General features: G+C 36.3%; 1 protein-coding gene across 1 annotated transcript; it reads right to left on the bottom strand.

Moving 5' to 3' along the window:
- Positions 1–3,651: 3,651 nt before the first annotated feature.
- Positions 3,652–13,405, bottom strand: U2A' (U2 small nuclear ribonucleoprotein A). The gene is made up of 8 exons (XM_007049895.3): positions 13,183–13,405; positions 13,021–13,061; positions 12,764–12,893; positions 12,455–12,660; positions 11,561–11,734; positions 7,872–7,922; positions 7,603–7,773; positions 3,652–3,972 (listed from the first exon to the last, which is right to left on the bottom strand). Exons 1-8 carry the CDS (start codon positions 13,262–13,264, stop codon positions 3,967–3,969), a joined length of 861 nt encoding a protein of 286 aa, XP_007049957.3. The 5' UTR covers positions 13,265–13,405; the 3' UTR covers positions 3,652–3,966.
- Between the last annotated feature and the right edge of the window lie 13,838 nt (positions 13,406–27,243).

Raw genomic sequence — 27,243 nt, 5'->3', positions numbered from 1 at the left:
TTATTGCATCAACACAACTGCCATAGCTTATACAAAAGATCCTAAGCATCATGGAAAAATCAAACACATTGATTCTCGTTATCACTACATTCGTGACATCATTGCACAAGGTCTTGTTGTGTTCAAGTACATTTCCATAACTGATATGTTAACAGATCCATTCACTAAAACTATTGCTAAGAATGCTTTCCAAAAGCATATTAGGGGTTTAGGGTTATTACGCATTTGATATTTTTATAATATTGTTTTTGAACAATTAATAAATTAAGTTTGTATTGACTTATTTGATCAAATGTTGTTAATTAATTAGGGCACATATCTAAGGTAATTATTGTCACCTAGTTTTATAGATTATTCCTCTCACACGAGATAATCGCCCCAACGCTACGATAATGTGTGGGATGAGACTTAAATGATCACAAAGTACCAAGCATTTTGTGATCTCCTTGTCACATGAGTTGTGAGCAAGGATTTTAGCAATGTTACCTTAACTTGAGTCAAGATGATGCTTGTAAAAGTCGAACATGGAGATTATCCATACTCAATGGAGCCAATGATAGCGAATTTGAATCTTAAGGGATTCAAGTCAATCCTTTTTACAGGGATTAGACTGAGATCCGTATGGTGGTTTTGACGTGACAAACCCTACATGGAAAATCCCCACCATAACATACATTTCATGTTGTATGTTCTGTTAGCCAACCAATGGAAGGGAGTGATTGAATAGATCCCTACTTCATCACATGTGAGCCCTAAGGACTTATGTAGTCCAAATTTTATACCTTTTAGGACTTGGATCTATGATATGACATTGAGATTTGGTGTTGCTACTTTAGCATGATTTTTTAAGGTAAAAAATAATGTGATCTAGTGAAACATGACTAAGAAAGCAGTCAGATTTTAATGGATTGACATGAGTATCTAAGGAAGAGTCATTATACATCTCACATACATGGTTTTATAACTCATTACTTGAGCGGTTATAAAAACATTAGTTGTTAGATATAACCATGAGTTTAGACACATAAAGAGATTCTACATAGCTTTTACATGTAATGTTGGTCCCAAGTAAATGTGCTAGAGGGGGTGAATAGCACAATTTGGCTCTTAGCAAGATGAGGAACTAATTTGAAAAGCAATGGAAATAAAAATAGAGTAGACAATAAGCAAGAATTTAGAGTGGTTCGGTCCAAAACCTACATCCACTACCTTGATTGTTCAATCAAGGATTTTCCCAACCAATCACTATGAACAGTGAAATTCATAAGCTTTCACCAAGCTTTGACAATTGCTTTTACCAAGTTTAGCGAAAACCTTTCACAATAGTTTTTACCGGATCAACCAAAACCCAAAGTGGTTTTTCAAAGGCTCAACCACAACCTTTCACAATGGTTTTTCACGAGATCAACCAAAACCCAACAACTAATTTTTCTAGGCTAAGTTAGAACCTATACGTTCAATCAAGCTAACCCAAACTTGAATAAACCCCTTAGAGTGACTCGCTTGCTCTAAGTATTCATGAAGAAAAGAAATAAGAATGTATCTATGATCACTAGCTTGATCTGAATGGTACCAAGTGAAGTGCCTATCTCAAATACAAAGATTGGAGTGAAGTGCAGAGAGTATTGCAAAGAATTTTGCTATTTTGAGCTCTTTTTGTTCTTGAAAGCCTTCTATTACATTTCTAGTCGTTGGAACCCTCTTTTATACTAGGAAAATCAACTTTGAAATGTGTTAGGCAGTTTTTGAACGTTGGAAACAATTTTGTTGCAGTTCTAGCCGTTAATTTGTCTTCTAATGCACAATTCAAAATTTCTGGCAAAATGCTCTTAGTCGACTAATCGATATCTTAGTCAATTAAGTCGTATTTTTCTTCTGTTTCCAGTTTCTGGCAGTTCTGGTAGTGTGTACTTAGTCTACTAACTCAGTCCTTGGTCGATTAAGTTGGTTATGTTTCTCAATACTCTTCAGCCCGCCAACCTTGGATTTAAATCTTAGCTGACTAACTCTTCATTAATAGACTAAGAGGCTTCTGTCTTTTGATCAATTGTGACTTCCTTATTCCTATGCTCTTTGATATGTGCATTTGAATGATTGATTAGTTATTGCATACAATATTTGTCTTGCACACTCAAGTAGAAATATTAGACACAAATGAATGGGAATGTTTTATTATCATCAAAAACTAATGAAGCCAACATGTAAAAGTGATCAAGGATGCAAAATCTTGTATGATTAAAATGATTTAGGGTATGACGAGAACTCGAGCGGTGTTATGTTAGTAAGATGGTAACTTTATATCTCACTGTTCACCGATACTTTTATTTTCTTGTTGGTCACACATTCCATTTTCCTTGTGTGACAATGAATGCAGAATGAGTTAAATTGAGAATGGTATAAATCGATGCCAATGTATACTAGTGGGAGATGTTGCATTTAAATGTGGTGCATCCACATGGCATGCAACTTTGTTAATTATTTGTGGATAGTTAACAAATATTCAATTAATTAATGTTGGATATTATTTTGATATTTCTTCATTGAATAATTAAAAAAATTTTGAGATAAGATATAAATTTAAATTTAATTTGTTTAGATTTAAATAAGAATTATCTATTCATTATATTTAAATTGAATGTGTTTAAATTTAAATAAAGATTAATTACATCTAAATTTAATTTGTTTAAATATAAAAGTAACATCCTATCTTTATATCTCTAATACATCTATAAATAGTAAACAGACGTACTGATTTTTACACACAATTAAGAGTGAACGTGAGTTGTTCTGTAAGTCAGAAAAACCAAAAATTTTTTTTTATTTTTTTTCTCTTCATTCTTGAGGCACCATCAAAGGCCAGATAGTTTTAAAACGTGTAATTCTTTGTGGAGAACTCTAGTAGCCGCTCCATAACAACAAGAGTGAAGAGACCATTGTGTGCACCAAAGAAGATTTGCAAGGCAAACTTCTTCAATCAAAAAAGGAGTGGAATATTTATCTGAAAAGTGAGCTCACCTCCCAACAGCTCTCAAGGCACCACACGTACATTTACCACTAAATTAAATTTTTAGATATAATTTTTGTTGTTGATTTTTTTTTTAATTTATTCCAATCCAATTAGATGTAAATACTTTTAACAACAATTTGTCATATTTATAGTTTTTAACTAAATTGACATTCAAAATAAGAAAAATATTTATAAATCATACAGTCATACTTTAAGTCATCTGATATTTATCATGTTTAATTAAATTGAAATTCACAATGAGAAAAAAATGTAGATACAATCACAAAGTCTTACAGTAAGTCATCTGATTCAAACCGATTGAGGCAGTGGTGTTGGATTCACCTTGGATCAGATCGGAGCATTTGCTTGGAGAGTCCAATGGAATCCATGTTGAAATGAGCTGGGCTAATGGGTCTCCAGGGTTGGGTCAACTTTTGACATGTCTAAGATTTCAAAAACGACAAGCAAACATAAATTCAAGTTTCATCCTAAGCATGTACTAGGTGACCTGAGGCAGATAAATTCGCATCTACGTCGAAATCAGCAGTGCGATTCAGCACCAATTCTAGAGAAGAGGTAACTGAAACTGAACATATCCAAACAACATGAAGGTGCGCGTACAGGCCTAAATTTGGAGAAAAAAATTTCCACAACCAAACACCCCTATCCCTCTTTTGTACCTTTAGCGAGGAAAAATAGGGGGAAAAACGATCTCATTACCAGCAATAGGGGGAAGAAGAAAAGTTAGCATTGTTGTACATGTTCAAGATTATATATAGAGGCCAAAGAGAAATTCATGGTTGTACATGTTCAGAATTCCTAATAATAATCATTAACTCTCAGTATAACTGAAATCCTTTTGTTGCAAAGCCAGCCATTCGAAAAATCCTTCATTGCAAAGCCAGCCATTGGCGAATGAATGCAGCAAGTGATGTAGGCTGGTATAGAAACTATGCATGCTATTCCTGGTAAAAGAAAAAGAGCTTACCACATTAGTCCAAAATCAAAAACCAACCAGCAGATAAACTAATGAAGAAATATAAAACTGAAACATATTTTAAACAATAACGAAAGTAAATGCATTAACACCTCTCTCTCTGCATGATGGCTATTAGAAGCAAAAAAAAAAAAAAAAAAAAAAATCAATAAAGTTGCTCGAAACCCAACTGTATTTGGGCTCAATTATTAAGCTTAATAAACAAGCTTGCCCTTTATTTTCAATCTAGTTTAATAACTTGAGCTCAACAGTGCTTTAGATAATTGAAGCTAGTTAATAAGATCATTTACAAGTTAAAACCATAAGGTGTCATTTGAAATAGGTTAAAACCATAAAGGATGCATAAAATTTACCCAAAAAAAAAAAGGAGATAAAAATAAAACATCTGAAACAGCAAGCAGAAAGAGAAATACATGTTTGGCTGATGAAAAAGTACTAACAATGATTATTGCGGCCATCAAACTGCACTAAAAGCAACAAATTTGTTTTGAACAAATATAAGAAGCTAAAGGTTGGAGCATAAAACTAATAAAGGCATATTGGAAGCAAGGGCCACTTAGCCCAAAAAATTTTAAACAAAAAACGACAGAGAATCAGAAGTTTGCTGCATTGTGCATTGTTGTTGTAAGACTGCTATGTGAGAGGATGGAGCTGTTACCACCATAATGCATCAAGAAACTGACTTTAGTATCTATTAACTAACCCATGCGACATCGTGGTATAGGAGAAAAATTATTTTATATTGAATATTGAACATTTTAATGAAATTGTATATATAAATATTTTGTTGACATTGAAATTGAAATTACTAAATAAAATAAATTTTAATCTTTACATGAGTTAAATATATAAATTTAAATAATAAATTTATTTATTTCAAAATCAGCTCAATCACATAACTTATCAAACAATTTTTTTAAAAAGTAATTTTAATAATTATATTCACATAAACAATCATAATTGAGGACTTACCTGCATAAATCAACGATTAAACTAATACTTATATACTTATTAGTTTGATTATTTAAGTACTTATTAGCTCATTTGAATTTATAAATATATCATTACAATCAATTATTTTCACTTAATAATTTAATTTATAAAAAATATACATCAATAAAGTGGCAAATAATGTCCCAAAAGTTGTGTATAAATAATATAGAAAAGAAAAGGAATAAACAAATTAAAATATATAAAAAAAGAAATAGAATGGACAAACAAAAGATAAAAATGAGAAGGCATTGTTTCAATAGTATCCACTGAGAGGGAGAATCACGTGACTCAAGACCTCTTTTTATACTAAAAAGTCTGACATTCAATTTATGTTTGAGCAAAGATTTCCTTAAATTACTTTCAGTAGAGTAGTTGTTTAATTGAATTAGTTACTATCTTTTTTGGTTTATCACGATTATAATTTAATAAACTAAAATTAATAGGTGAAGCTGGTCTGAAGGTTAGAATACCTTCATAACTTTTCTTATTTTAAGGTAATATAATGATTTTACAGTACAATTAAAATCTATTTGAATTACTTTCAAGTAAACTTTGCTCGGACCAGCACCCGAGCATTTGACTCATTGGTTGTTGTATGATCCCCTGTCTAAAGAACAAAGTTCGAATCCCCCCTCCCCCAATTACAATAAAAAAAAAAAACTTTGCTCGGACCAAATTACAATATGATAGATTTATAATAACTAGAAAATTTGTTAGCTCTAATCAAGACCTAGATGTTATATTCAGTTTTTAGCTCATACTACTCGACAAGCATTAGTGTATTTCACATGCAATAGCACATTAAATAAAAACTGGTATATAAGAAGTACCGATGTTTGGTAAAACATTTTTGAACCAAAAACTATATCAGGTTTTGTTGTATACCTAGATTGTCCTCCCAGATTTTTCATATGTTTTTAAATTAAATATAAATCTTATTGTTTATATATGTTCTTAAAATAAACATTCTTATCAAAATTACGATTTAATTGGTTAGGGACTTCCAATTCCATTCAACATCTTGGTTTGGTTGAGAAAAATATTGAAAATTATTTGAAATATAGCATAAAAATTTACTAAAAAAATTTTTAAAATACTCTTATTTATACATCAAACTTCATTTTTTTAGAAAAATATTTTTCATTTAAATTTATAATTAAAAAATGACAAACACTCATGTGGGAACATGGATTTTGTTATCTATCAAACTACAAATATTGGTTAAACAGTATTTGGATACAAAAGCGCCTTGAATTCTTATCATTTTCCAAATTGTCTGTTTTTAAAAATCAGCTAACTAGTTACTTAGTTTGACATAAATCCTACCCAAATTAGTTTTTAATTGATTATTAGGTTTCTAATCCCACTATAAGTGCATTTCACTGATTAAGACATTATTGGATGACTTAATACTTAAATTACAAATTCACATATTTATGCACCAAGCTCTGTACTTTAGATCTTTTATATTTGAAATTTAAATTTTATAACTAAAAAATGGTTAAAAACAGATATTTATGGGTTATACACACAAGTACACTTTTTTAGCATCTAAACCAGTTGAACTCAAGCTTGAGAATTCATTCAATAAACAAGCTCACCCCTTTCAAGCACTTACATTGACAAAGCAAACCTATATACTCCTTTCAATATAGGTGTCAACCAATCTATCTCTTGGAGCAGAGCAATTGCTCTCAAAATAGCCACCACTTGCTGACCAAATTCATTAGTCAAAAGTAAGCTAGGCACTTGCATATATGATTAGGCAGGTGCTACAACCCCTTAAGGCAAGGTGACTTTAGCAACGTACATGCCTTTGATGCCTAGGCAAGAGCTTCACCTCAAGGAAAACACTACCTGAGGCAAGCATCTTATTAAACCAACAATTCTTTTATGTGAAACTCACAAAAATCATCCCCAAAAAGGCATCCTTTGATTCATATGCAAGGGCATTTTGGTGTGATGAATTCTGTCCCCAGGTATCTATGTGATGCCTTTGCCCAACTGTTTTCTGCCACTTGGACAAGATACAAGAATGTTTGTTTGTTCCCAAAACATGATAATGTTGCTTATGATAATAGGCAAACTACCAAGTATAATCCCCTTTAATATCAATAATGTTAAATATGCTTGTATTATGATCTTATCATCAAGAAACGTACATTTCCAGCTAGTCTGGGATTAATACTTCTTCTGAGCTAAGTATAGAAATGAACATTTCATTTCTAAAATATTTTAAAAAACAAATAACTTCAGTAACTAGGATGCCTCCATGTTGCGTTCACTTTTGACTACCTTTTGGAAATTCATGTCTGCAACAAATTGTACACTTTGCTCCTTTACTGATGTAAGTATATATAATAATAAGGTCTATTTTTCTGTAGCAGACAATTTTTTCCTTCTTATGCCCATTTTGAAGTGCAAGACATAACACTACATTACCAAGTGAAGCTAGTACTTGCCATTCATATCTATCTTAGCTAAAGGCCAAAGGACAAGGGAAGGAACCTTCAGTCTATTGGAAGAGTAGCATTAACAAGGTAAAAAAAAGATAAGAAGAGCACGAAGACTAAATTCAGGATCCACATAACTCATATCTGCATACCTGTTCCATTGGTACAGGTTCCTCATTCTTTTGTTCTTCCACATTATTTGGTTCAACATTGGACTTGTTTTGACTATCAGAAACCTTTTTTTCATCTTTCCCTGTAACATTGGCCCCAGTATCATCGCCTGGAATTTTCAAATCTGCAGGAAGCTGACCTGTCTTTAATGCCTGCTCACACAGAGAACCATCCAAATGTAATGTTAAAATTAAGAAAAAAATCCACAAGACAATCTCTTTTAAAATCACACATACAATCAAGCAAGCACCTTCTCAAGTCTTGCAACCTCTTCTAAAGTCTGAGAATTCACAATGGCCGCCTGTATGTCAAATAAAGCTAAACAAGATCAGAATTTAGTCTGAAACAGGCACTACAAATGAAGCAGAAGTCATTTACAAACATGACAAAGATAATTACCAATGACATTTCATGTGGTTTAAGACAAATTAATCACAAACATGCACACTTTACGCAAGTTAAAAAGCAGTGCATTAGACAGATATTATGTTCAGACCTACAGTACCTAAACCAACTAAGATGAAAGATTAAGAAACCTCCACAAAACAACTGTTTAGACACATTCTTATCATACATTTATGATTTCCTCCTCACTAATGCAGTTACAGGTAGAGATGTGTGTGTCCGAGTAAGCGGGTGTGACTAGCCATAATCTTATAATAGATGTAAGATTTCACATTGATTGTCACAGGTTGTGTGAGTCCTTTAAGTGTTCTCTTTCATCAAAACTCATCAGGAATCTGATCAATACTTTTGTGGTCTGTGCTTTCTGACTTGGACCACAAACATAAAAATGATATTTTGGAAAATAAAAGAAAAAGAAGGAATACATTAATTGACATGTTCACAGAGTCCATAAACCAGTGGCAATTTTAGCATATTCATGCATCAGTCAGTAGTTACCATAACATTCTCCAAAAAGTGCATGACTGAATCTGAAAATTACAATCTGCTTGCAATGGAAAAGAACATCATGAGTACTTATAAACTTTATCAACCACCTTCTGTGTTTAAATGGGCACCTTTTTAAAACCCTTTCAAATCCCATGCAAGTATAGATCAAACCCAAACACATAAAAAGTTCTTAAACTGAGGAATAAAGCAATCAGTAGCCTTAAGCAAATAACTATGAAGAGAGGCAAGACTTGAAGCTTATATATATTATCGAATTCAATTTCAAATTCAATCTTAAAAGCTTGGCAGGAATTGCTTTGAAACAAAGAAGATTACTTGATGTTGTGTTTGGTTAGAATGGAAGGGAGGGAAAGCCAAAGGAAGAGAGGGGTGGCTGCACCCTCTCCTATGTTTGGAACAAATTCCAATGGAAAGGAAGGGATTTGGAGGGGGTACATGACTGCTCAAAACCTTCATTTCTTTTAAACCCTTTGGATTGGGAGGATTTGAAGAAGTACTTCTGACTAAATACTTTATATCATATAGACAAAATCACCCTATGTTAATATATCATTTTAACCTCTAAAGGATATAATTGTAAAATAAATGCTAAGTCATAATTTCATTTCCTTTCCACTCATTACCAAAGAAGGTTAATAACATACCCCTCCATTTCCTTTCCCAATTCTTTTATAAGCAATCCAGACAAAGGGAACCTTACCTCATTCTATTTTAACCTTACCCTATTCATTAAAATTAATGAAATAATTAAATTTATTTAAATTTCAAAATTCAAATTGGTCAAGCCTCAATAATGGGTCTGTTTAAAACATTTAAATACAATTAAGTAAAAGTTTTAGAACTTGCTTTTTTGGTAGAATTAATAATTAGGTCTTCAACAACTAAAATCTTTATTGTTGCCTCCACGTTCACTTATTTAGCCTAGGCTAAGGCACATAAAATATTTAAAAAAAAAAAAAAAGTAAATTACCCCCAAGTCCTTAGGGTTTCACCTTAATTCATCTTAGAACCATTAGTATTCAAAATGGACACTCCGCTCCAAACTAATATACTTCACAAGATGCATAAGTCTTGCTGATACCCCACCATTTGATTTTCCGTAAACTTTAGGATGTGGCCATCATTTTATACCTATACTACCCTTCCTTGATAACTCTTAAGTCAACTCATATATCCTTTCACACACCAACGGCAGCCACTCACATATCTTTTTGTAGGATTTGTTCATGGCAACTATTAATAAAACAGCCATTGCAAATGAATGGCACTAGCAGAGCTTATCAACAACCCAACCGTGCTTGAGAAAACTCTTGCTTATTTAAATTCATTCGGAACCGGAAAAAAAAAAAAAAAAAAAGGCATAGCATGTTCTTCCAGCACTGCCATCAACAACAACTAAAAACTAGAACTAGAATTAAAAGAGAAAAAATAAATTTGACAATTTTTTCTTCCTGATGAGTTATTCATTACAGATAATTGATTATTGAAGCATCTATTAACGGTTACCTAAAAGGAATTTGTGCCTTCCCTCTTCCTCTAGCTCGATTCTCAGTTGGTATAATGGGTTCCAAGGGTAAAAATGATCTTTTTCATTCAAGGTTGAAAGAAATGAGGTAGAACCACCCACTATGGTGGGGAAGCTTTGGACCCTAGTTGTCACTAACCTTGCATTGTTGTCTAACGGCTCAAGAAGTCATCCAATCAAGGAGTTTCTTTTGATAGTGAACAAGCCTTCATGTGGATCTCTTTCATTACGAGGTGAGAATGGAATCAATTATGAGATGGACAGTCAATTGAATCCTGTAATATGGGTTGAAAGACACATTTTGGTGTTTTAGGGTCATAGGTAGTTTAGTCATTTTCTAAAATCCATTAATGACATTTAGGGTCTTGGGACAAAGTGTCCACTTTGAATACTAATGGACCTACAATGAATTAGGGTGAAATCCTAAGGACTTGGGGTAATTTACCCTGAAAATAAGTTAAAACTACACATTGTTTTCTACAATTCTTCTCTCCCTCTATCTTTCAAAAGTGGCTTTGCGATTTGAGATAGTTCTTTCAATTTCCTCGCCTTCTCTTTCAACTTCAGTTTTGTACTTCTCCAAACCAATGGATCGTTTAATTACATGAAAATCACATTTGGGATTGCACAATCCAATTTCAAAATTGATGGGCAATAAGCATATCTGGTAGCACCCGAGCATTTGGCTAGCGGGTTGGTGCATGATCCCCCTACTTAGAGAGTAGGGTTGAATTCCCCCCTCCCCCAATTAAAAATAAAAATAAAAAGCATATCTGGTAACAATGCGTCAAAGAATGTGATCACTACTCTTTTGAAAATTCCCTTCCTTGGTTCCAAGTGTCATTAAACAACAAGACTCCATTTCTTAGAGGTCTCAAAAGTTCTAATTCAACACTCTTTCTTTCTTTCGTCTATTGAAACCCATAACTACAAGTTTTTATATCCTTTGTTAATATTTCCAAGTAGTTTCTCAATAACATCATAAGATCAAATTGGTCAGCCCATGCCTTCTAAAAGGAATTTGGAAGCACCTATATCATCAAATTCTAGTAAAGGATATTATAACTTACCCTCGTCTGAACAAAGAGAAGAAATTAATTTAGAGCATTCAAAAAATAGCTATAAAAGTTCTGGCCACACCCTCAAATGAGAGTCTAAATTGTCATCTTACAGCATCTAAGGAAGTTTGTCAAGTTCTTGTCGCAAGTAAATCATAAATTAAATTCTTAAGCTTTCTTGAAGTTTATGCTTCTGTAAATGGTACCCAAGCATGAATTTGTGAAAGAAATTGAAATATTCAGAAGGCAGGCTTCTCCCACTCTACCCTTGATTCCTATCTTTTTTTCTTCTTTATTTCATCCCTATTTCCTGATAAAGTTCTCTAAAGTTTTTCTAAGATGCATAAGCAAAACCATCAAAAAAGCAACCATGATGAGAAACTAAAATACTATCAACAGCATTATCCTTGTTTCAAATTAGCATTTTGAGAAAGTTAATACCTTGATAGCTAAAATTTGCTCAGGTGTGGGGGCAACTACTTTTGGCATCTGTTCTTCCTGTGCAACTTCTGAAACCTTTGGAACCTCTTCTGGTGTGAATGTCTTTGCGGATTCTTTCTTCATTTCCTCTTCAACTTCTTTAGATGCAAAGAGATTTTCAGCTTCCAGTCTCTCCTAAGACCCATGAAGCATAATTATGAGAATTAATTCATACGGTAGTTACATGAGGAAATCAAAATTATAGCAAATTAGAACATGCAGCACCCCCCCCCCCCCCCCCCCCCCCCTCTCCACCCACCAAAAGATGCAAAAAGAAAAACGACAAGAATGTAAGAATGTTTAAGGTATATCGAATGAATAAATCAATCCTACAGCATAAGTCTTTTCTTTATGAAATAAGTAAAACATGCGCAATACAAAGCATTAGGCTAAAAGATGGAATTATAATTTTGAACGAAAAGCAGAATTCAGGACATCTTTCTTAATAGTAAATGCACCTAACTTGGAGCCTAGGCCAGTACTCAATAAAAATAACTGAAATACCATTCTAAAATCCAGAATTATTCCATTAATCATGTTAACTGTGAATAACTCAAACCACACAATTGCACTTCATGAACCTACACTTACTACTTCATAATATAATATTCAATTCAAACTACACCATGAATGAACAAAACAATGTTGAAAGCAAAGTTAACATTTGTAAAGCTAAAGGTTCAATTAGGCAGAAGCTCTCAGAGAATGAATATGGGTGTGGCCAGAGGTTTCTCAATTAATCACAACAATTTTACATAATCATACACATGATGAGCAGTAACTAATGCATGACAAAAAGGAAGAATAATAAGTTTGTTTCAGAGGATAAAATAATAGTTTAGCATATCCAATCACCTTAACTTTCACTTTCTTGAAATCCAGGACACGGAGTGATTTAAGTTTGTAAATCACATACAACCTATAATTAGGTTTTTTTGTAATATTATTGTCCAATAAGCTAAGGAACTCCAGCTTAGGAAGAGATGAAAGAGGATCAATCTCCACCAAGTTGACGAGCCTGTTGTTTGTGAGAACCAACGTATGTAACTTGGGCAAGAACTCTGCAGGGCAAGGAAATATGAACATCATAAGAGGCTTCCTACAAGAAAGGATGAGACAGAAAAAAAAAGTCCAAAAAGGAAATCCATGTTGTTCAAAGCTTGCCTCCAATATTGGGATTGATACGAGTAACCCGGTTGTTGTTTATAAGTAAGGTACCCAAGCGGTTAAGATAAGGGAAGTTGTCGAGCTTGACAATCTCATTGTCAGACAAATCTATGGTATCGAATTGGTCCTGTCAAGGAGCCAAAGTAACAAAAATGCACAAGCAAACGAGTGTTAAAAAGAGCTAAAAATGCCCACAACGAATTTTCCTATCCGTTGGGGGGGAAAAGAAGAAGAAAGGCAGCAAGTAGACAAACCTCGGTAGCACCCAAGTTTTCCATTACAGCAATTTTGTTACCTGAAGAATAAAAGAATGGGGAAGCAAAGGCAAAAGATTAACTTCTAAAGAAAGGAAATCTGAGACGGCGATAGAAATCATTATTAGGGTTTGGGGGGGGCGAAAGAAGGAGAAGCAGCACCTCGAAGATCCAATTCTCGCTCCTTGAGGGCATTGAAGAAGTGAGGGCTCTTCCAAATCAAGTCGGCCGTGAGTTTCACCATACCTCCTTTTTCTTCTTCTTCTCTTTCTTTCTTCTCTACACCTTATTTACTCAATGCGGTGTCGCAGCGAATGGCGGGCGGCGAGTCGGCTACCAGTCACTTAACACTATTCAAACTAAGAGTATGCTATTTTATTTGCGCCGTTCTTCATTTTTATTCACTCAGTATTAGAGAGAGCCCAAAACGACAGCGTTGCAACCCACTACGTCATTTTCTTAGTGTGGGGCACCGCCCGGACATTTAAGGAGCCGAGCCTGCTTGTAACGACCATATACATAACATTTTTTTTATTTATTGAAAAAAAAGATAATTTGATTTTTCTTTTCATAATAGTATTTATTAATGAAATATTTTAGTCGGATTGAAGCAACCAGCACAAAGTTTAGACACCTCTAGGACGGAGCACACGACATAATCACTAAAGTTATCAATTCTTTACGTTTCTCATTTAATTTATTTTAAACTAGTTACTAGATGTTTTGAAATATATGTACCAGTGTGTTAGAACACAAAGCCAAAAGAATTATAAAAAAATAATAAAAAGGCTCCAAGGCATTTACTAATAATAATTTTTGAAGTTGTATTTCATCTGGTCAATTATTTAATAGTGTAAATGTATATCTTGTGTGAGCCAATAAGATGGTTGTAGAAAAATAATTATGAACTTTAAGCATTTACATTTAATAAATGGTATTATTTTCATATGACTTATACACAGTCAAATTAAATAAAGTTCTTGAAATTATATATGTTGTGTAGAAGGAATAACAAAGTGTTATAATTATGAGATCCTGATTGCATCAAAGAATAATTCTTTAAAGGTTACCAATCAATGTTTTATTAAGATCTTGGTATGGATAAAACCAAGGAGACTAACATAATGTAATGTTCCTCATTTGTAAACTGAATAATTGATTTCATAGATTGAATTATAAAGATAATTGAATTAACATGGAGGTATCTATTACATGAACAAGTTCACTAAACATAAAATCACTATAGAAATTTCATTTGGTACGACGACTCAAGTGTCCATGGAATAAATTCTCATGTGACAAGCTGTGTAAGTTATCCTAGGATTTGAGATCATAAAGTTGCCTTATACGTGGAATGTTATACTTAAATGTAATCTAATGTGCTCAATCAATGATGCTCATAAAAAGATAGACATAGGATATAATATGAAGCATATAAAGGTAAGTGAATAATCAAATAAAGGATTCATCACTTTATGTGATACTAAGGAGAATATCAATTGCTTTTTAGCATGTCTTAACTCAAGAAAATCTTAGGCAAAGGTAGAATGAATATTTGAAAATAAGTTTTCAAATTTCATTAAGGATTTAAAGACTAGCTACAAGGACAAAAATGGCAAAGACAATATAATGTAGACATTGCACCATGCATACTGAAGGGATATTAATAACATGATAAGACTGTATACTAAAGGGTTGAGTCAAACTAGTATGACTTTTCTTAACATTTGAGTAGCCATGATGCATTACTAGTTGTCAATTTTGACTTATAAATATGACTAATCAATTAGGGAATTGATGAAAAAAGCAAATTAAGAGTTTAATTCATCTAATTATTGCTTACTTCAAATTATAGTTTATATTTGTTACCAATGTGTTAAGAACCTAATATGTCGCACACATTAAAAAATGTTAATTGTGAATGTAAAAGGGGCTTTATTGAGTTAAATTAATTGAAAGAAGTTAAGAACTTCAAGGATTTAATTGAATGGTTCAATTAATCTAGAGGCAATTCTACAATTCGTATCAATGTTGTGCAAATCCTACTAGGGTTAGGCATAACATAATTGCCTACATATATGAGGATTATACTACATTTGAAAGGTATTGTCACATCCCATTTCCTAAAAGATCGTGATCGGCATATGGACCTATGTGGATATGACCCACTAGGCCCAAATAAGCCTTATCAACATGTGTGGGCTTGACATGCACCACATTCTTACAAAATCCATACATTATAATAGCATTCACATATATATAAACGTCGTCACATCATTATGAAACTTCTCAACATAACATATGGAAGACTGTACATCCATTTATCACATAATACCATCACATAATCATGGAACTTCTCAACATGGTGTGTGATTTCTATTTTCATTTCATATCGATATTCACAATATACATATATTATCTGTGGTCTGGCACACATCCCATGCCTATAACACTTATGGTCTTTTCACCATGCTATCAACATTCATATGCACCCATTTTCGGAGCTTAACACAATATTTGCAATGATAAACAAATAAATGTGTATTAACATTTATTTACTTAACTAAGTATCATTTAGAACATAAATAGTATAAGACTTGACTTGACACACTGCAGAGTGTAAAGACACTGGTGGCTGAAAAGGAAGGTACTATCACAACTACCAAGTATGAACTCGACTACTACTCCACAAGGTGTGTAGACACTAAATTTAAAATAAAAAAACAGAGTGAAAAATATAATGAAAAATGAAAAAATGAAAGAATGAAAAAAGGAGAGAGGTACGACTGGCAGGGTGCGGACGCACCCTGCCAGGCACCTCTCTCACCTGCCAGACGCGAATTTTTCGCGTCTGGCAGGGTAGTGGAGCGCCCCCTCCAAAGCCCAGAAGTCGGGTATAAAAGGGGGAGGGGGAGAACCTGCAGAAAGGGGGGCAGCTTTCTAAGCAATGGAGAGCAACCAAGGAGCAGAAAAATAGAGAAGGAGGGAGAGGCGTTCTGCTGCCGGCAAGGAGAGTTGAACCAGAAAAATAGAGAAGGAGGGAGAGAACCTGCAGCAAGGAGAGTGGAACCAGAAAAAGAGAGAATGAGAGTTGAACCAGAAAAATAGAGAAGGAGGGAGAGAACCTGCAGCAAGGAGAGTTGAACCAGAAAAAGAGAGAATGAGAGTTGAACCAGAAAAATAGAGAAGGAGGGAGAGAACCTGCAGCAAGGAGAGTTGAACCAGAAAAAGAGAGAATGAGAGTTGAACCAGAAAAATAGAGAAGGAAGGAGAGCTGGGCAGAAAAATAGAGAAAAGAGGGAGAGGCGTTCTGCTGCCGGCGCAAGAAGAAGGAGCACCGAACGGAGGAAGAGAGAGAGGAGCGGCGGCTGGCGCGGCACCAGAGAGAGAGGAGCGACGGCTGGCGCGGCACCAGATCTGCAAGTGACGCAGTGCCAGCGACAGTGAGGATCGGGCGAGAAGGAGAAAGGGAGAAGAATGGTGAGTGAAGAAAGAGGGAGGGTCCAAAGGTTAAAAATGGCACCGTTTTGACTCACCCAAAACCCCTTTTGATTACAAAACGACACTGTTTCGGTGTTGGAGGGAGTGGCTATTCATAACAAGGTAAATTTTTCATTTTTATTATAGATATATTGGCTTGATTTTGTGGTGCTAAGTTTGACTTAAAATATATATATATATATATATATATAAAATAAAAAAAAGAGGAAGCTAATTGGTTTCGTTAGAGTATTAATTTAGCTAAAGAACATATAATATTTAGCGGATTGTTTGTTTTAAAAAAAAATATATATATAAATATGGGAAAAGATGAAATGTGGAACATATTTATGAGATTCATAGTCATGAAAATTTATGTAGAGATAATAAGAGCGAAAATAAATTAGGGAGAACTAGAATTAAAATATGATGAAACAAAAATGTGGAAAAATCAAATTAGGTAAAAAGGTAGTTCTATATAAATGGAGAAAGAACAAAATAGAAGAAGATAAAGAACTATTTAATATAGATAAGATAACTGTTCAATTTGATGCCGATGATGGGATAATCGATCGGGATGCGAGAAGTCGCAATCCCGAGCTTATGTTCCCTAGGCTCGGAATCCGAATCAAGGCCCCACCAGTATGATGGGAGGGTCTCGTTTTCAAAATTCTGAGATTCTTAATAAATGAAAAGTTTGACTATACCAAAAAATTACTTGATAAAAATAATAAATATATAATAATAATTCAAACATATAATAAATAATTAATTTGTGAAAATACAATATACATGACATTAAATAAATAAAATAATAAAATAATAAAAAACAACTAATTTAAAATTAAGCATTGAATATTAAATGGCACAAACTATAAAAAATGTAAAAAATAAAAAAAATAAAAAAACAATAATAATAATATATGTATGAAGTGAGATCTTAGGCATTAGGTTTGAATAAAAATCGCTTATAAAAAATATAATAAAAATAAAAATATAAAAATATATATATAGTACGATAAAAAAAAATATAATTTTTATTCATTAAAATAACACAGAATTATAAACAATTTGTCTAACTATAAATGAAAAACAAAGAACTTAGAACAAAAAATGTAAAGTATAAAAATAATAATAAGAATAATAATAAGAAATAAGAATAGGAAATAGGATAATAAAATATATAATAAAATAAAAATAATTAATGATAATAAAAAATAAATAATTGCATTAGCATAGCATATACACATTGCATCATACATATCATTGCATATCAATATTTTTGGTTTTCGAGTTCAAGCCCCGATGATGGGATCTTGCGGGGATCCTGCGAAGGCGGGTATTTCTCGAAAAGTTCCTTAGGTGAAAAGATGTCCTCGGGTCCCACCAGTATGATGAGAGGGCTCGAGAACCATCTTTAATAAAAGGCTTTTGCCCGAATTAGGTTCATTATGCACAAAAATATTATTTTAAAAAGAAAACGTACGATGACCCCGATGACGGGAATTATTCGTCGAATTTGCGAATGCGAGTTTCTCGGATACTTCCCTAGGTGAGAGAATATCCCGAGTCCCACCAGTATGATGGGCGGATTCGAAAAATATCCTCGATAAAAGGTTATTTGTCCGGCATTTTTATCTCACGCCATGCATTTCATCTCGCCACTCATTTGCGTTCCATTTTAGGTTAAATAATAAAAATAATAATTAAGGAAATCTAGTGAAATTAAAAATTAAAGCCCAATATGATGATCTAAAAATGGTACCGTTCATAGAACGGGCGTCTGAGGGGTGCTAATCCTTCCCCGGGTGTAACCGCACTCCCGAACCTAGATCCAGAAATTTGTAGACCGGTTTAAGGTTCTTTTCGGTGGGCTTAAAATTAATTTAAGTTTGCATCGATTAGAATCGAGTCAATAGGTGGCCGATCACACCTAGTAAAAAAAAAAGATTGGTGGCGACTCCTAATTTGAAATTTTTAGTGAGTTTTCACATTCACGTCTAGCGATCGGGTTCCCGGACCCGCACGTTGCGACAGCTGGCGACTCCACTGGGGAATAGAGAGTCGAGCCATAAAAAATAATAATAGGTTATCCAAGGCTTTAAATAATTCACTGTTTTCTTAATATTAATGATTTGTACTGCATACTTTGTTTTGTACATTAGTTTATTTCGCATTTATTACTTTATTGCTTCTAATACTTGTGGGGATTTATGGTAGAGGGATGTGAGATTGTTACTTTGAACTCATGGTTTCCTTCACACACACAGCACATTTTACATTCATGCATAAACCCTCCACCCGGGTTATGTCCTTTTTAGGAGGGAGTTTAGTAGCTACGCTCTCTTGAGGTGATAACCTCCGCACGGGCTAGTGAAAACTCCCACTCAAATCGAACCTAGTCCGTTCGAAACCTGTAATGGGTGAGGACCGGGGTGCCTTACTAATCCGTGTGGACGACAGTGAGGAACGATTTGGGAACCTTAGCTCTGTTTATAAACCCCGCTCAGCATATAGAGTACCGAGAGCAGCTTAACCTTAGAAAGAGCCATACCCGTGAGAATATACCTTATAAATAGGTACACATGAAGGAATTTCTTCTACTCCCTCTATTTTAAATTATGCCCCGAGATAATAAAGTATCGTGGAGTAGGCAATAATACCCATGATATTGCTTGTTATTCTCTTATTATTTTTAACACCACATTATTTCTTTTTACCATACTAACTCAAGTTTATTTTGCTTGTCATGCGCATGTTACATGTTCATTTGCATACATCGTAATTGCATATAGGAGGAATATTGGCTACACAACATTCAACCTAAGAGATCCGAGTTGTATCCATGGCATCGTCATCAGCCGGCCCGCTCAACATATACAGAAATGACTATGAGATAGAGTTACAGATGAGGCAGATTCAACAGAAAAAAGGAGACTGTTTGACCCAAGGATATATCTCAAATTTACCCGAGAAAGTTCACTTGGATCTTCAGCAGAATGACCTTACAGAGATGGTAGGGATTTGGGAACAATGGAGACGTGATCACCGAGATAATTTTCAGAACAAGTATGGACACATTGCATGGCTCCTATATGTACCAGTCGATGACCAGATGCTCCGAGCCATTGTCCAATTTTGGGATCCCTCATATCGTTGCTTTGTCTTTAACAAGGTGGACATGACCCCTACTATAGAAGAGTACTCCTCTCTGCTCCGGATAGACCATATGCAGCCTGACAAGATCTATTGGAGGGCCCAGAAGACGGGACACCGACGAAAGTTGGCCAAGTTATTAGGAATGACTACGGTGGAAGTGGATCAGCATTTGAAGAAGAAAGGAGACACAGAATGCCTTCCGTGGAGTTTCTTGAACGGATATATTAAAAAACACATGGAGGATGAACAAGGTCTCTTGGCTTTTGCGATGGCAATTTACGGCTTAGTGGTCTTCCCGAAGGTTCTAGGTCATGTGGAGGTATCAGTCATAGACTTCTTTGATCAGGTAACAAGGAGCATCAACCCGGCCCCATCCATCTTAGCTGAAACCTTCAGATCCTTGAATTTCTGTCGACGCAAAGGTGAGGGACGATTCATCGAATGTGCTCAACTCCTAACCATATGGATTAAAAGCCACTTTGAATGCAAAGAGAGCAAATTTCGAAAGCTCTATCTGTCTGCGAGTTGTCCTATCCTTGAGTTCTGCGAAAGTGAATGGCCCGACTACAAAAGGAAAGAAGAGTGGGTCGCAAGGCTCCAGATGTTAATGAGCATTGAAGTGACTTGGAGAGCTCCATGGATGCCACGAATGCAAGTAATGTATAAATGTGGGGATAAGCCATGGGTACCACTGATGGGACCTTGGGGAGCCATCAGCTATGCCCCAATAATGGTACGGAGACAGTTCGGATCTGAGCAGTTCGTGCCCATGACTCACCAGCTCGACCAGTTAGAGTTTACATATGGAGAGCCAGAGACGCTAAAGAAAATTGAGGAAATTGCTCAGGACTGGAAGAAAACTTGCCGAGTAGATCAGGGAAGGGTTATTGATGAAGTCACCACAGGATATCATACTTGGCATGACCAAAGGGTGAAAAATGTCATACACCCCCCGAAGAATCCATCCAAACATCCCGTAAACCCAGAACCTCAAGACGTCCTGTTGGAGAGTGAGTTAACGAGGAAAAGACTTGAAAAGGAGATGATGAATATGAAGCGAAGACATGAGGATGAGCTAGAAGAAGTGAAGAAAGAGACTGCAAGAAAGGTACGGGTGGTTTTGAAAGAGCGGGATGAGTGGCAAAGCAAGTTTGAGGAAGTGAGCGGGGCAAATTCTTCTCTGTTAGCCAGAATACAAGACCTCCAAAGTGCCAACAATGCTTTGCAGCACGAGGTACGAAGACAAGGACAAACCATCCAAGAGTTGAAAAATGACTGCGACATGTTGGAAACTGCCATGGAGGGCTATAAGGCACAGTATGAAGCAATAAGGCAAGAATATTTCCAAATGAGGGAAAGAAACAATTCATGTACACAAAGCCTTCAAAGGAAAGAAGCTGAAATGCAATGGATACTGAGACAGATGAGAGAAGTGGCATTTAGAGCTCGAGTAATGGCAGACAAGACCGAAGAACTCAGGCGAGAGATCCTCCCCAAGGATGAATTGAGTGAGCGGTTGATCAGTCACCTCAAGATGGTTAGGGACCAATATGACAAAGTCGGTTTTTCTTTTTGATAGTTATGGATGGTTTCAGACAATGATGTAATTAGATATTTAAGTTTTATGGATGCGGATTTTCTTATGGTAAATGTTGGATGGCCAATATTCTTCCTATTCAAATACATTTCATTTGCATCATAATGCATGATTCAGATAAAAATAATAAATAAATAATGCACTCAATATAAAATTCTAACTTATTCCTTGAACTAATAGAACAAAATTCCAGAAAAACAAATTCTCCACAGATACAATACAAGAGCCCGTTCTAAGATCATGGGGGACGAGCATTCAGAGAGGATGGATAAGATTGAGAAGAAGCAAGAAGAAATCATGGGTCAGTTATCAAAAATTTTGGAGTTAATATCTACAGATAAAGGAAAGAAAGTGGCGGGGAGTTCTGGTACACCAGAAGCCGTTCAACAGACAGAAACCAATACAGACCCCGTGTATCCACCAGGATTTACACCTCCACCTGCAAGGAATGCTTCTATTCCCATGCCATCCATGGGTCAATATCCATTTTTTGGGATGCCAATAGGACCACCACCGACTTATGCTCAACAAAGGCCAATTGGAGGGACAAGTCCTTCAGATCCCATCTCTGTGCCTGATTTGGATGATCCAAAGGAACAAGAGAAGCTCAAATGTGGATCCGTTGAATCGAAAGATAATCCCGATACTCATAAAAAATTTGACCTTTTTGAGGAAAGACTGCGCATGGTAGAAGGAATGGGAATGTATTGTTCTATGGATGCAATTGAGCTTTGTCTGGTTCCAGATGTGGTTATACCCCCAAAGTTCAAAGTTCCAGACTTTGAGAAGTATGATGGAACCAAGTGCCCGGTCACACATATCACCATGTATTGTAGAAGGATGACCGCATATGCTCATGATGACAAACTCTTGATACATTGCTTCCAAGATAGCCTTGCTGGTGCTGCAGCAAAATGGTACGTCCAACTGGACCGCAATCGAATCCACACGTGGAAAGACCTTGCTCGGGCGTTTGTAGCTCAGTATAAGCACGTTACAGATATGGCTCCAGATCGCCTTTCTTTACAAAACATGGAGAAGAAAACCACTGAAAGCTTCAAAGAATACGCTCAAAGATGGAGGAATGTGGCCTCTCAAGTTCAGCCACCATTGATTGAGAAAGAAACCACTGTAATGTTTGTTAACACCTTGCGAGCCCCTTACTATGAACGATTGGTTGGTAGTGCCACAAAGAACTTTGCTGATATGGTGATTTCGGGAGAAATGATAGAAACTGCCATTAAGCAAGGGAAGATAGAAGGAGGTGATATGGCAAACACAAGGAAAGGGGGAACTTTCAAGAGGAAAGAAGGAGAAGCCCAAGCCATTACTTCAAGACAACACCAAGGAGGAACATACAACCCTTACCAGCCATACCTACCATACCCCTATTACCCAGCTGTGAACAACACTTCACAAAGCCCATACCCATACCTGCCTATGCCAAATGCCTTCCCTAACCCGTACCCATATAATCCCATCCAACGGCCACCTTACCCACCTGCTTCCACACCTGTTACAGCTTCAACCACACAACAAACAACACCTTCAAACAACCATACTACCGGTGAATCAAGAGGATGGCGAAACAAGCAAGAGAAAGTGCAGTTTGACCCAATCCCAATCCCTTATGCTGAACTCTTCACTCAGTTAGTTGCAAACCATCTAGTAGCACCCTTATACATAGAGCCATTAAAACCTCCGTTCCCGAGATGGTATGACACTTCCGCCCATTGTGATTATCATTATGGAATCGAAGGTCACTCGATTGAGAATTGCACCGCATTCAAGCATAAGGTGCAGGGGTTGATCAAGGCAGGAATCCTGAACTTTGAAAAAAAGACAGAACAGAATGTTAACAACAACCCACTGCCAAATCATGCTGGGGCGGGGGTAAATGCGATCGAAAGGGAGGTGTATGTCAAAAGGAACATTCGGGAAGTGGAAACCTCCATGGAGAAAGTATTTGAAGCCTTGGTAAAAGCCGATATGCTCGAGGTGTGGCCTGAATGTCCTAATGTGAATGACTCACGAGATATCCAAAGACTATGTTGCTTGTATCACAAAGGATGTGTGGGACATTCAATCCAGGATTGTAGTTCTTTCCAGAAGGAAGTGCAAAGAATGATGGACGAATCAAAGATCGAGTTTTATACGGAAGCTTCAGAGTCAGCAGTAAACATGATATCCAAGGAGTCCACTCATCCAATGAAGATAAAACCTTTGACCATTTTCTACGAACCAAAAGGAGAGTTTGTGGAGGACAAAAACCATGCCAAGATGATCATCGAAGTCCCTAAACCCTTCCCCTACAAAGACAACAAAACTGTCCCATGGAACTACAACTGCAATGTACAAGTTTCGAAAGCGAAGAAATGGATAGCTGAATCTCAAGATGATGCTGCCAATATAACTGGTGTTGGAGGGATTACCCGCAGCGGACGCTGCTATTCACCGGAAGCATTCGAGAATCTCAAGAAGGAAAATGGAGAGGAAAAAGAGCAAAGTCCTAGAGAAGAAAAGGTACAACCTCCGGAATCGACAGATGGCTCGAAAAGATCGGTGACAGAAAAAGAAGCTGCCGAATTCCTCAAGTTCATCAAACATAGTGAGTACAATGTAGTTGAGCAATTGAACCGGATGCCCGCTCGTATTTCACTACTATCTTTGCTCCTCAGCTCAGAACCACATAGGAACTCTCTGATGAAGATTCTGAACCAAGCATATGTGGATCATGATATCTCAGTTGAAAATTTGGACTACATTGTTGGGAACATTTCGGTGGGTAACATAATATCCTTTAGCGATGAAGAAATCCCTTCTGGAGGTAGAGGAAATTACAAAGCCTTGCACATCACTACCAAGTGTAAAGGTTGTACCGTCGCAAAGGTACTGCTTGACAACGGATCGTCCTTAAATGTGATGCCCATGAGGACCTTGGCCCGTTTACCCATCAACATGTCCTACATGCGAAAGAGTCAGATGGTCGTAAGAGCTTTCGATGGGACAAGGAGAGAAGTAGTAGGGGACATCGAGATACCGGTAGAAATTGGCCCATGTACCTTTACCATTGAATTCCAGGTTATGGATATTGCTCCTTCATACAATTATTTGTTGGGAAGACCTTGGATACACATGGCTGGGGCCATACCTTCATCTCTTCATCAGAAGGTCAAGTTCATCGTGGAAGGGAAAATTGTCTGTGTTAACGGGGAAGAGGACTTACTCATAAGCAAGCCAGCAGATACGCCTTACGTGGAAGCAGCGGAAGAAGTGCCTGAATGTTCCTTTCGATCCTTCGAGTTCGTTAACACTACGTATGTGGGAGAAGGAACCACACCGCCTATTCCGAGACTTTCCAAGACCACCAAGATGATTGTCAGTCAGATATTAGGAAAGGGATACCGAGCGGGGGCAGGATTGGGAAGAGAACTACAAGGCATTAGAAGTCCCATACGTACTACCAGAAATGAAGAAAGGTTTGGCCTGGGGTACAAGCCAACTAAGAAGGAAAGAGAAGAAATGACAGCCGAAAGAAGAAAGGAAAGGTTGGCTCGCTTTAAGGGGCATGAGTTGGAAATCCAAGGAACGACATACCCTCATCTTTACAAGACATTCCGATCTGGAGGTTGCATCTTTCCTGAATCACTCACCGTTGGGAACCAAGAATCAGTGTCAGCTTTAGGAGGGACTTTTTCTGATTTATCAATATGTGCAACGGAGGAAGGTGAAGAACAGTCAGGAAACGTGGATGAGATTCCTACTACATACCTTGGGCCACCGAATCTAAAGCTGAGCCACTGGACCACCATGAGTTTACCAGTCACTTGTGATTCAATTTCAAAGTAATGCAAACTAAACATCCATGCTTATGCCCAAAAGCATTGAAATTTTATGTATCGGGCTTTTTATCATTTACCATTTTAATAAATTGACATGCGTAGTGCATTTCTCATATCTCTTCTCATAATTACTCATTTCCATTAGTATCATTTCATCCCTTTATTTTAACTATTTACCTATACAATAGCTCTACATATTTCAATTCCCTTTACCTTCCAGGATTCCAAATAATGAATGCAGAGATGATAATGACAGTGGTTTTGAAGTTGATTTTGAAAAAGGAACAAGTGTCAGTGAACTTGACAATACAGAAAACGTGGAGGATTATGATTTAACTCCAGACTTGTTAAGACTAGTAGAACAGGAGGGGAGACAAATTGTCCCACATCAAGAGACACTTGAAACAATTAATTTGGGAGATGAAGAAAATAAGAAAGAAGTTAGAATCGGTGTGACGTTGGTGTCAATGGAAAAAGAAAAACTGATAAAGCTACTTCATGAATATATAGATGTGTTCGCATGGTCTTACCAAGATATGCCAGGACTCAATACAGACATTGTAGCCCATAAACTGCCTTTGAAACCTGAATGCAAACCGATTAAGCAAAAGTTGAGAAGAATGAAACCTGAAATGTTATTGAAAATTAAAGAAGAGGTGAAAAAACAGTTCGAGGCAGGATTCTTGGAAGTAGCTAAGTACCCTGAATGGGTTGCAAATATTGTCCCAGTTCCTAAGAAAGACGGGAAGGTGAGAATGTGTGTGGATTATCGAGACTTGAATAGAGCTAGCCCAAAAGATAATTTTCCTCTTCCCCACATTGACACCCTTGTTGACAATACTGCTCGTCATTCCATGTTTTCCTTTATGGATGGCTTTTCAGGGTATAACCAAATCAAGATGGCACCAGAGGATAGAGAGAAAACTACCTTCATAACTATGTGGGGAACCTTTTGTTATAAGGTAATGCCATTTGGTTTGAAGAATGCCGGGGCAACTTATCAGCGAGCTATGGTGACTCTCTTCCATGATATGATGCACAAAGAGGTTGAGGTGTATGTGGATGATATGATTGTAAAAGCTCGCAAAACAGAGGACCATGCGACCAATCTTGAAAGATTATTTAAGAGGTTACGAAAATTTCAGCTCAGATTAAATCCGGCAAAGTGCACTTTTGGAGTCACTTCAGGAAAGCTACTGGGTTTCATCGTCAGTGAAAGAGGAATAGAAGTTGACCCAGATAAGGTTCAAGCAATCCGTGATTTGCCTTCTCCCAAGACGCAAAAAGAAGTTAGAGGATTTTTGGGGAGATTAAATTATATAGCCCGGTTCATATCACAACTCACACTCAAATGTGACCCGATCTTCAAACTCCTTCGCAAACACAATCCGGGGGCGTGGAATGAGGAGTGCCAAGTTGCTTTTAACAAAGTTAAAGAATATTTGTTGAGTCCGCCAGTATTGGCACCACCTGTGGTCGGGAGACCCCTCCTCTTATACTTAACGGTAAATGAAGGATCCATGGGATGTGTGTTAGGGCAACATGATGAAACTGGTAAGAAAGAAAGGGCAGTTTACTACTTGAGCAAGAAGTTCACTGAATACGAGTCCAAGTATTCCTCGTTGGAAAAGATGTGTTGTGCTTTAGCATGGACGGCGCATCGACTCAGGCAGTACATGCTATATCATACCACTTGGCTCATTGCAAAGTTGGACCCGATTAAATACATCTTCGAGAAACCTTCCTTATCAGGTAGAGTGGCAAGATGGCAAGTGTTATTGTCTGAATATGATATTGTATATGTGTCCCAGAAAGCTATCAAAGGAAGTGCAATCGCAGATTTTCTTGCAGAAAGGGTGGAAGAGGATTATGAACCAATGGAGTTTGAATTTCCAGATGAGGACTTGATGTCAATATGTCAAACAAGTGGGGAGGAATCAGAGAAAGAGAATTGGAAGATGCTTTTCGACGGAGCTTCGAATGCCTTGGGGCATGGCATAGGGGTCGTGTTAGTATCACTAGAAGGAGATCATTATCCCGTTATAGCTAAACTCAACTTCTATTGCACCAATAATGTAGCTGAATATGAAGCTTGTGTCATGGGCATTCAAGCAGCAATCGAGAGGAAAATTCACATTTTGGAAG

This window comes from Theobroma cacao, chromosome 1 (assembly GCF_053813885.1).
Source record: "Theobroma cacao isolate CCN51 chromosome 1, ASM5381388v1, whole genome shotgun sequence".
Taxonomy (NCBI): Eukaryota; Viridiplantae; Streptophyta; class Magnoliopsida; order Malvales; family Malvaceae; genus Theobroma; species Theobroma cacao.
Note: the sequence above shows the minus strand (reverse complement) of the source record. Positions and strands in the feature narration are given on the sequence as shown.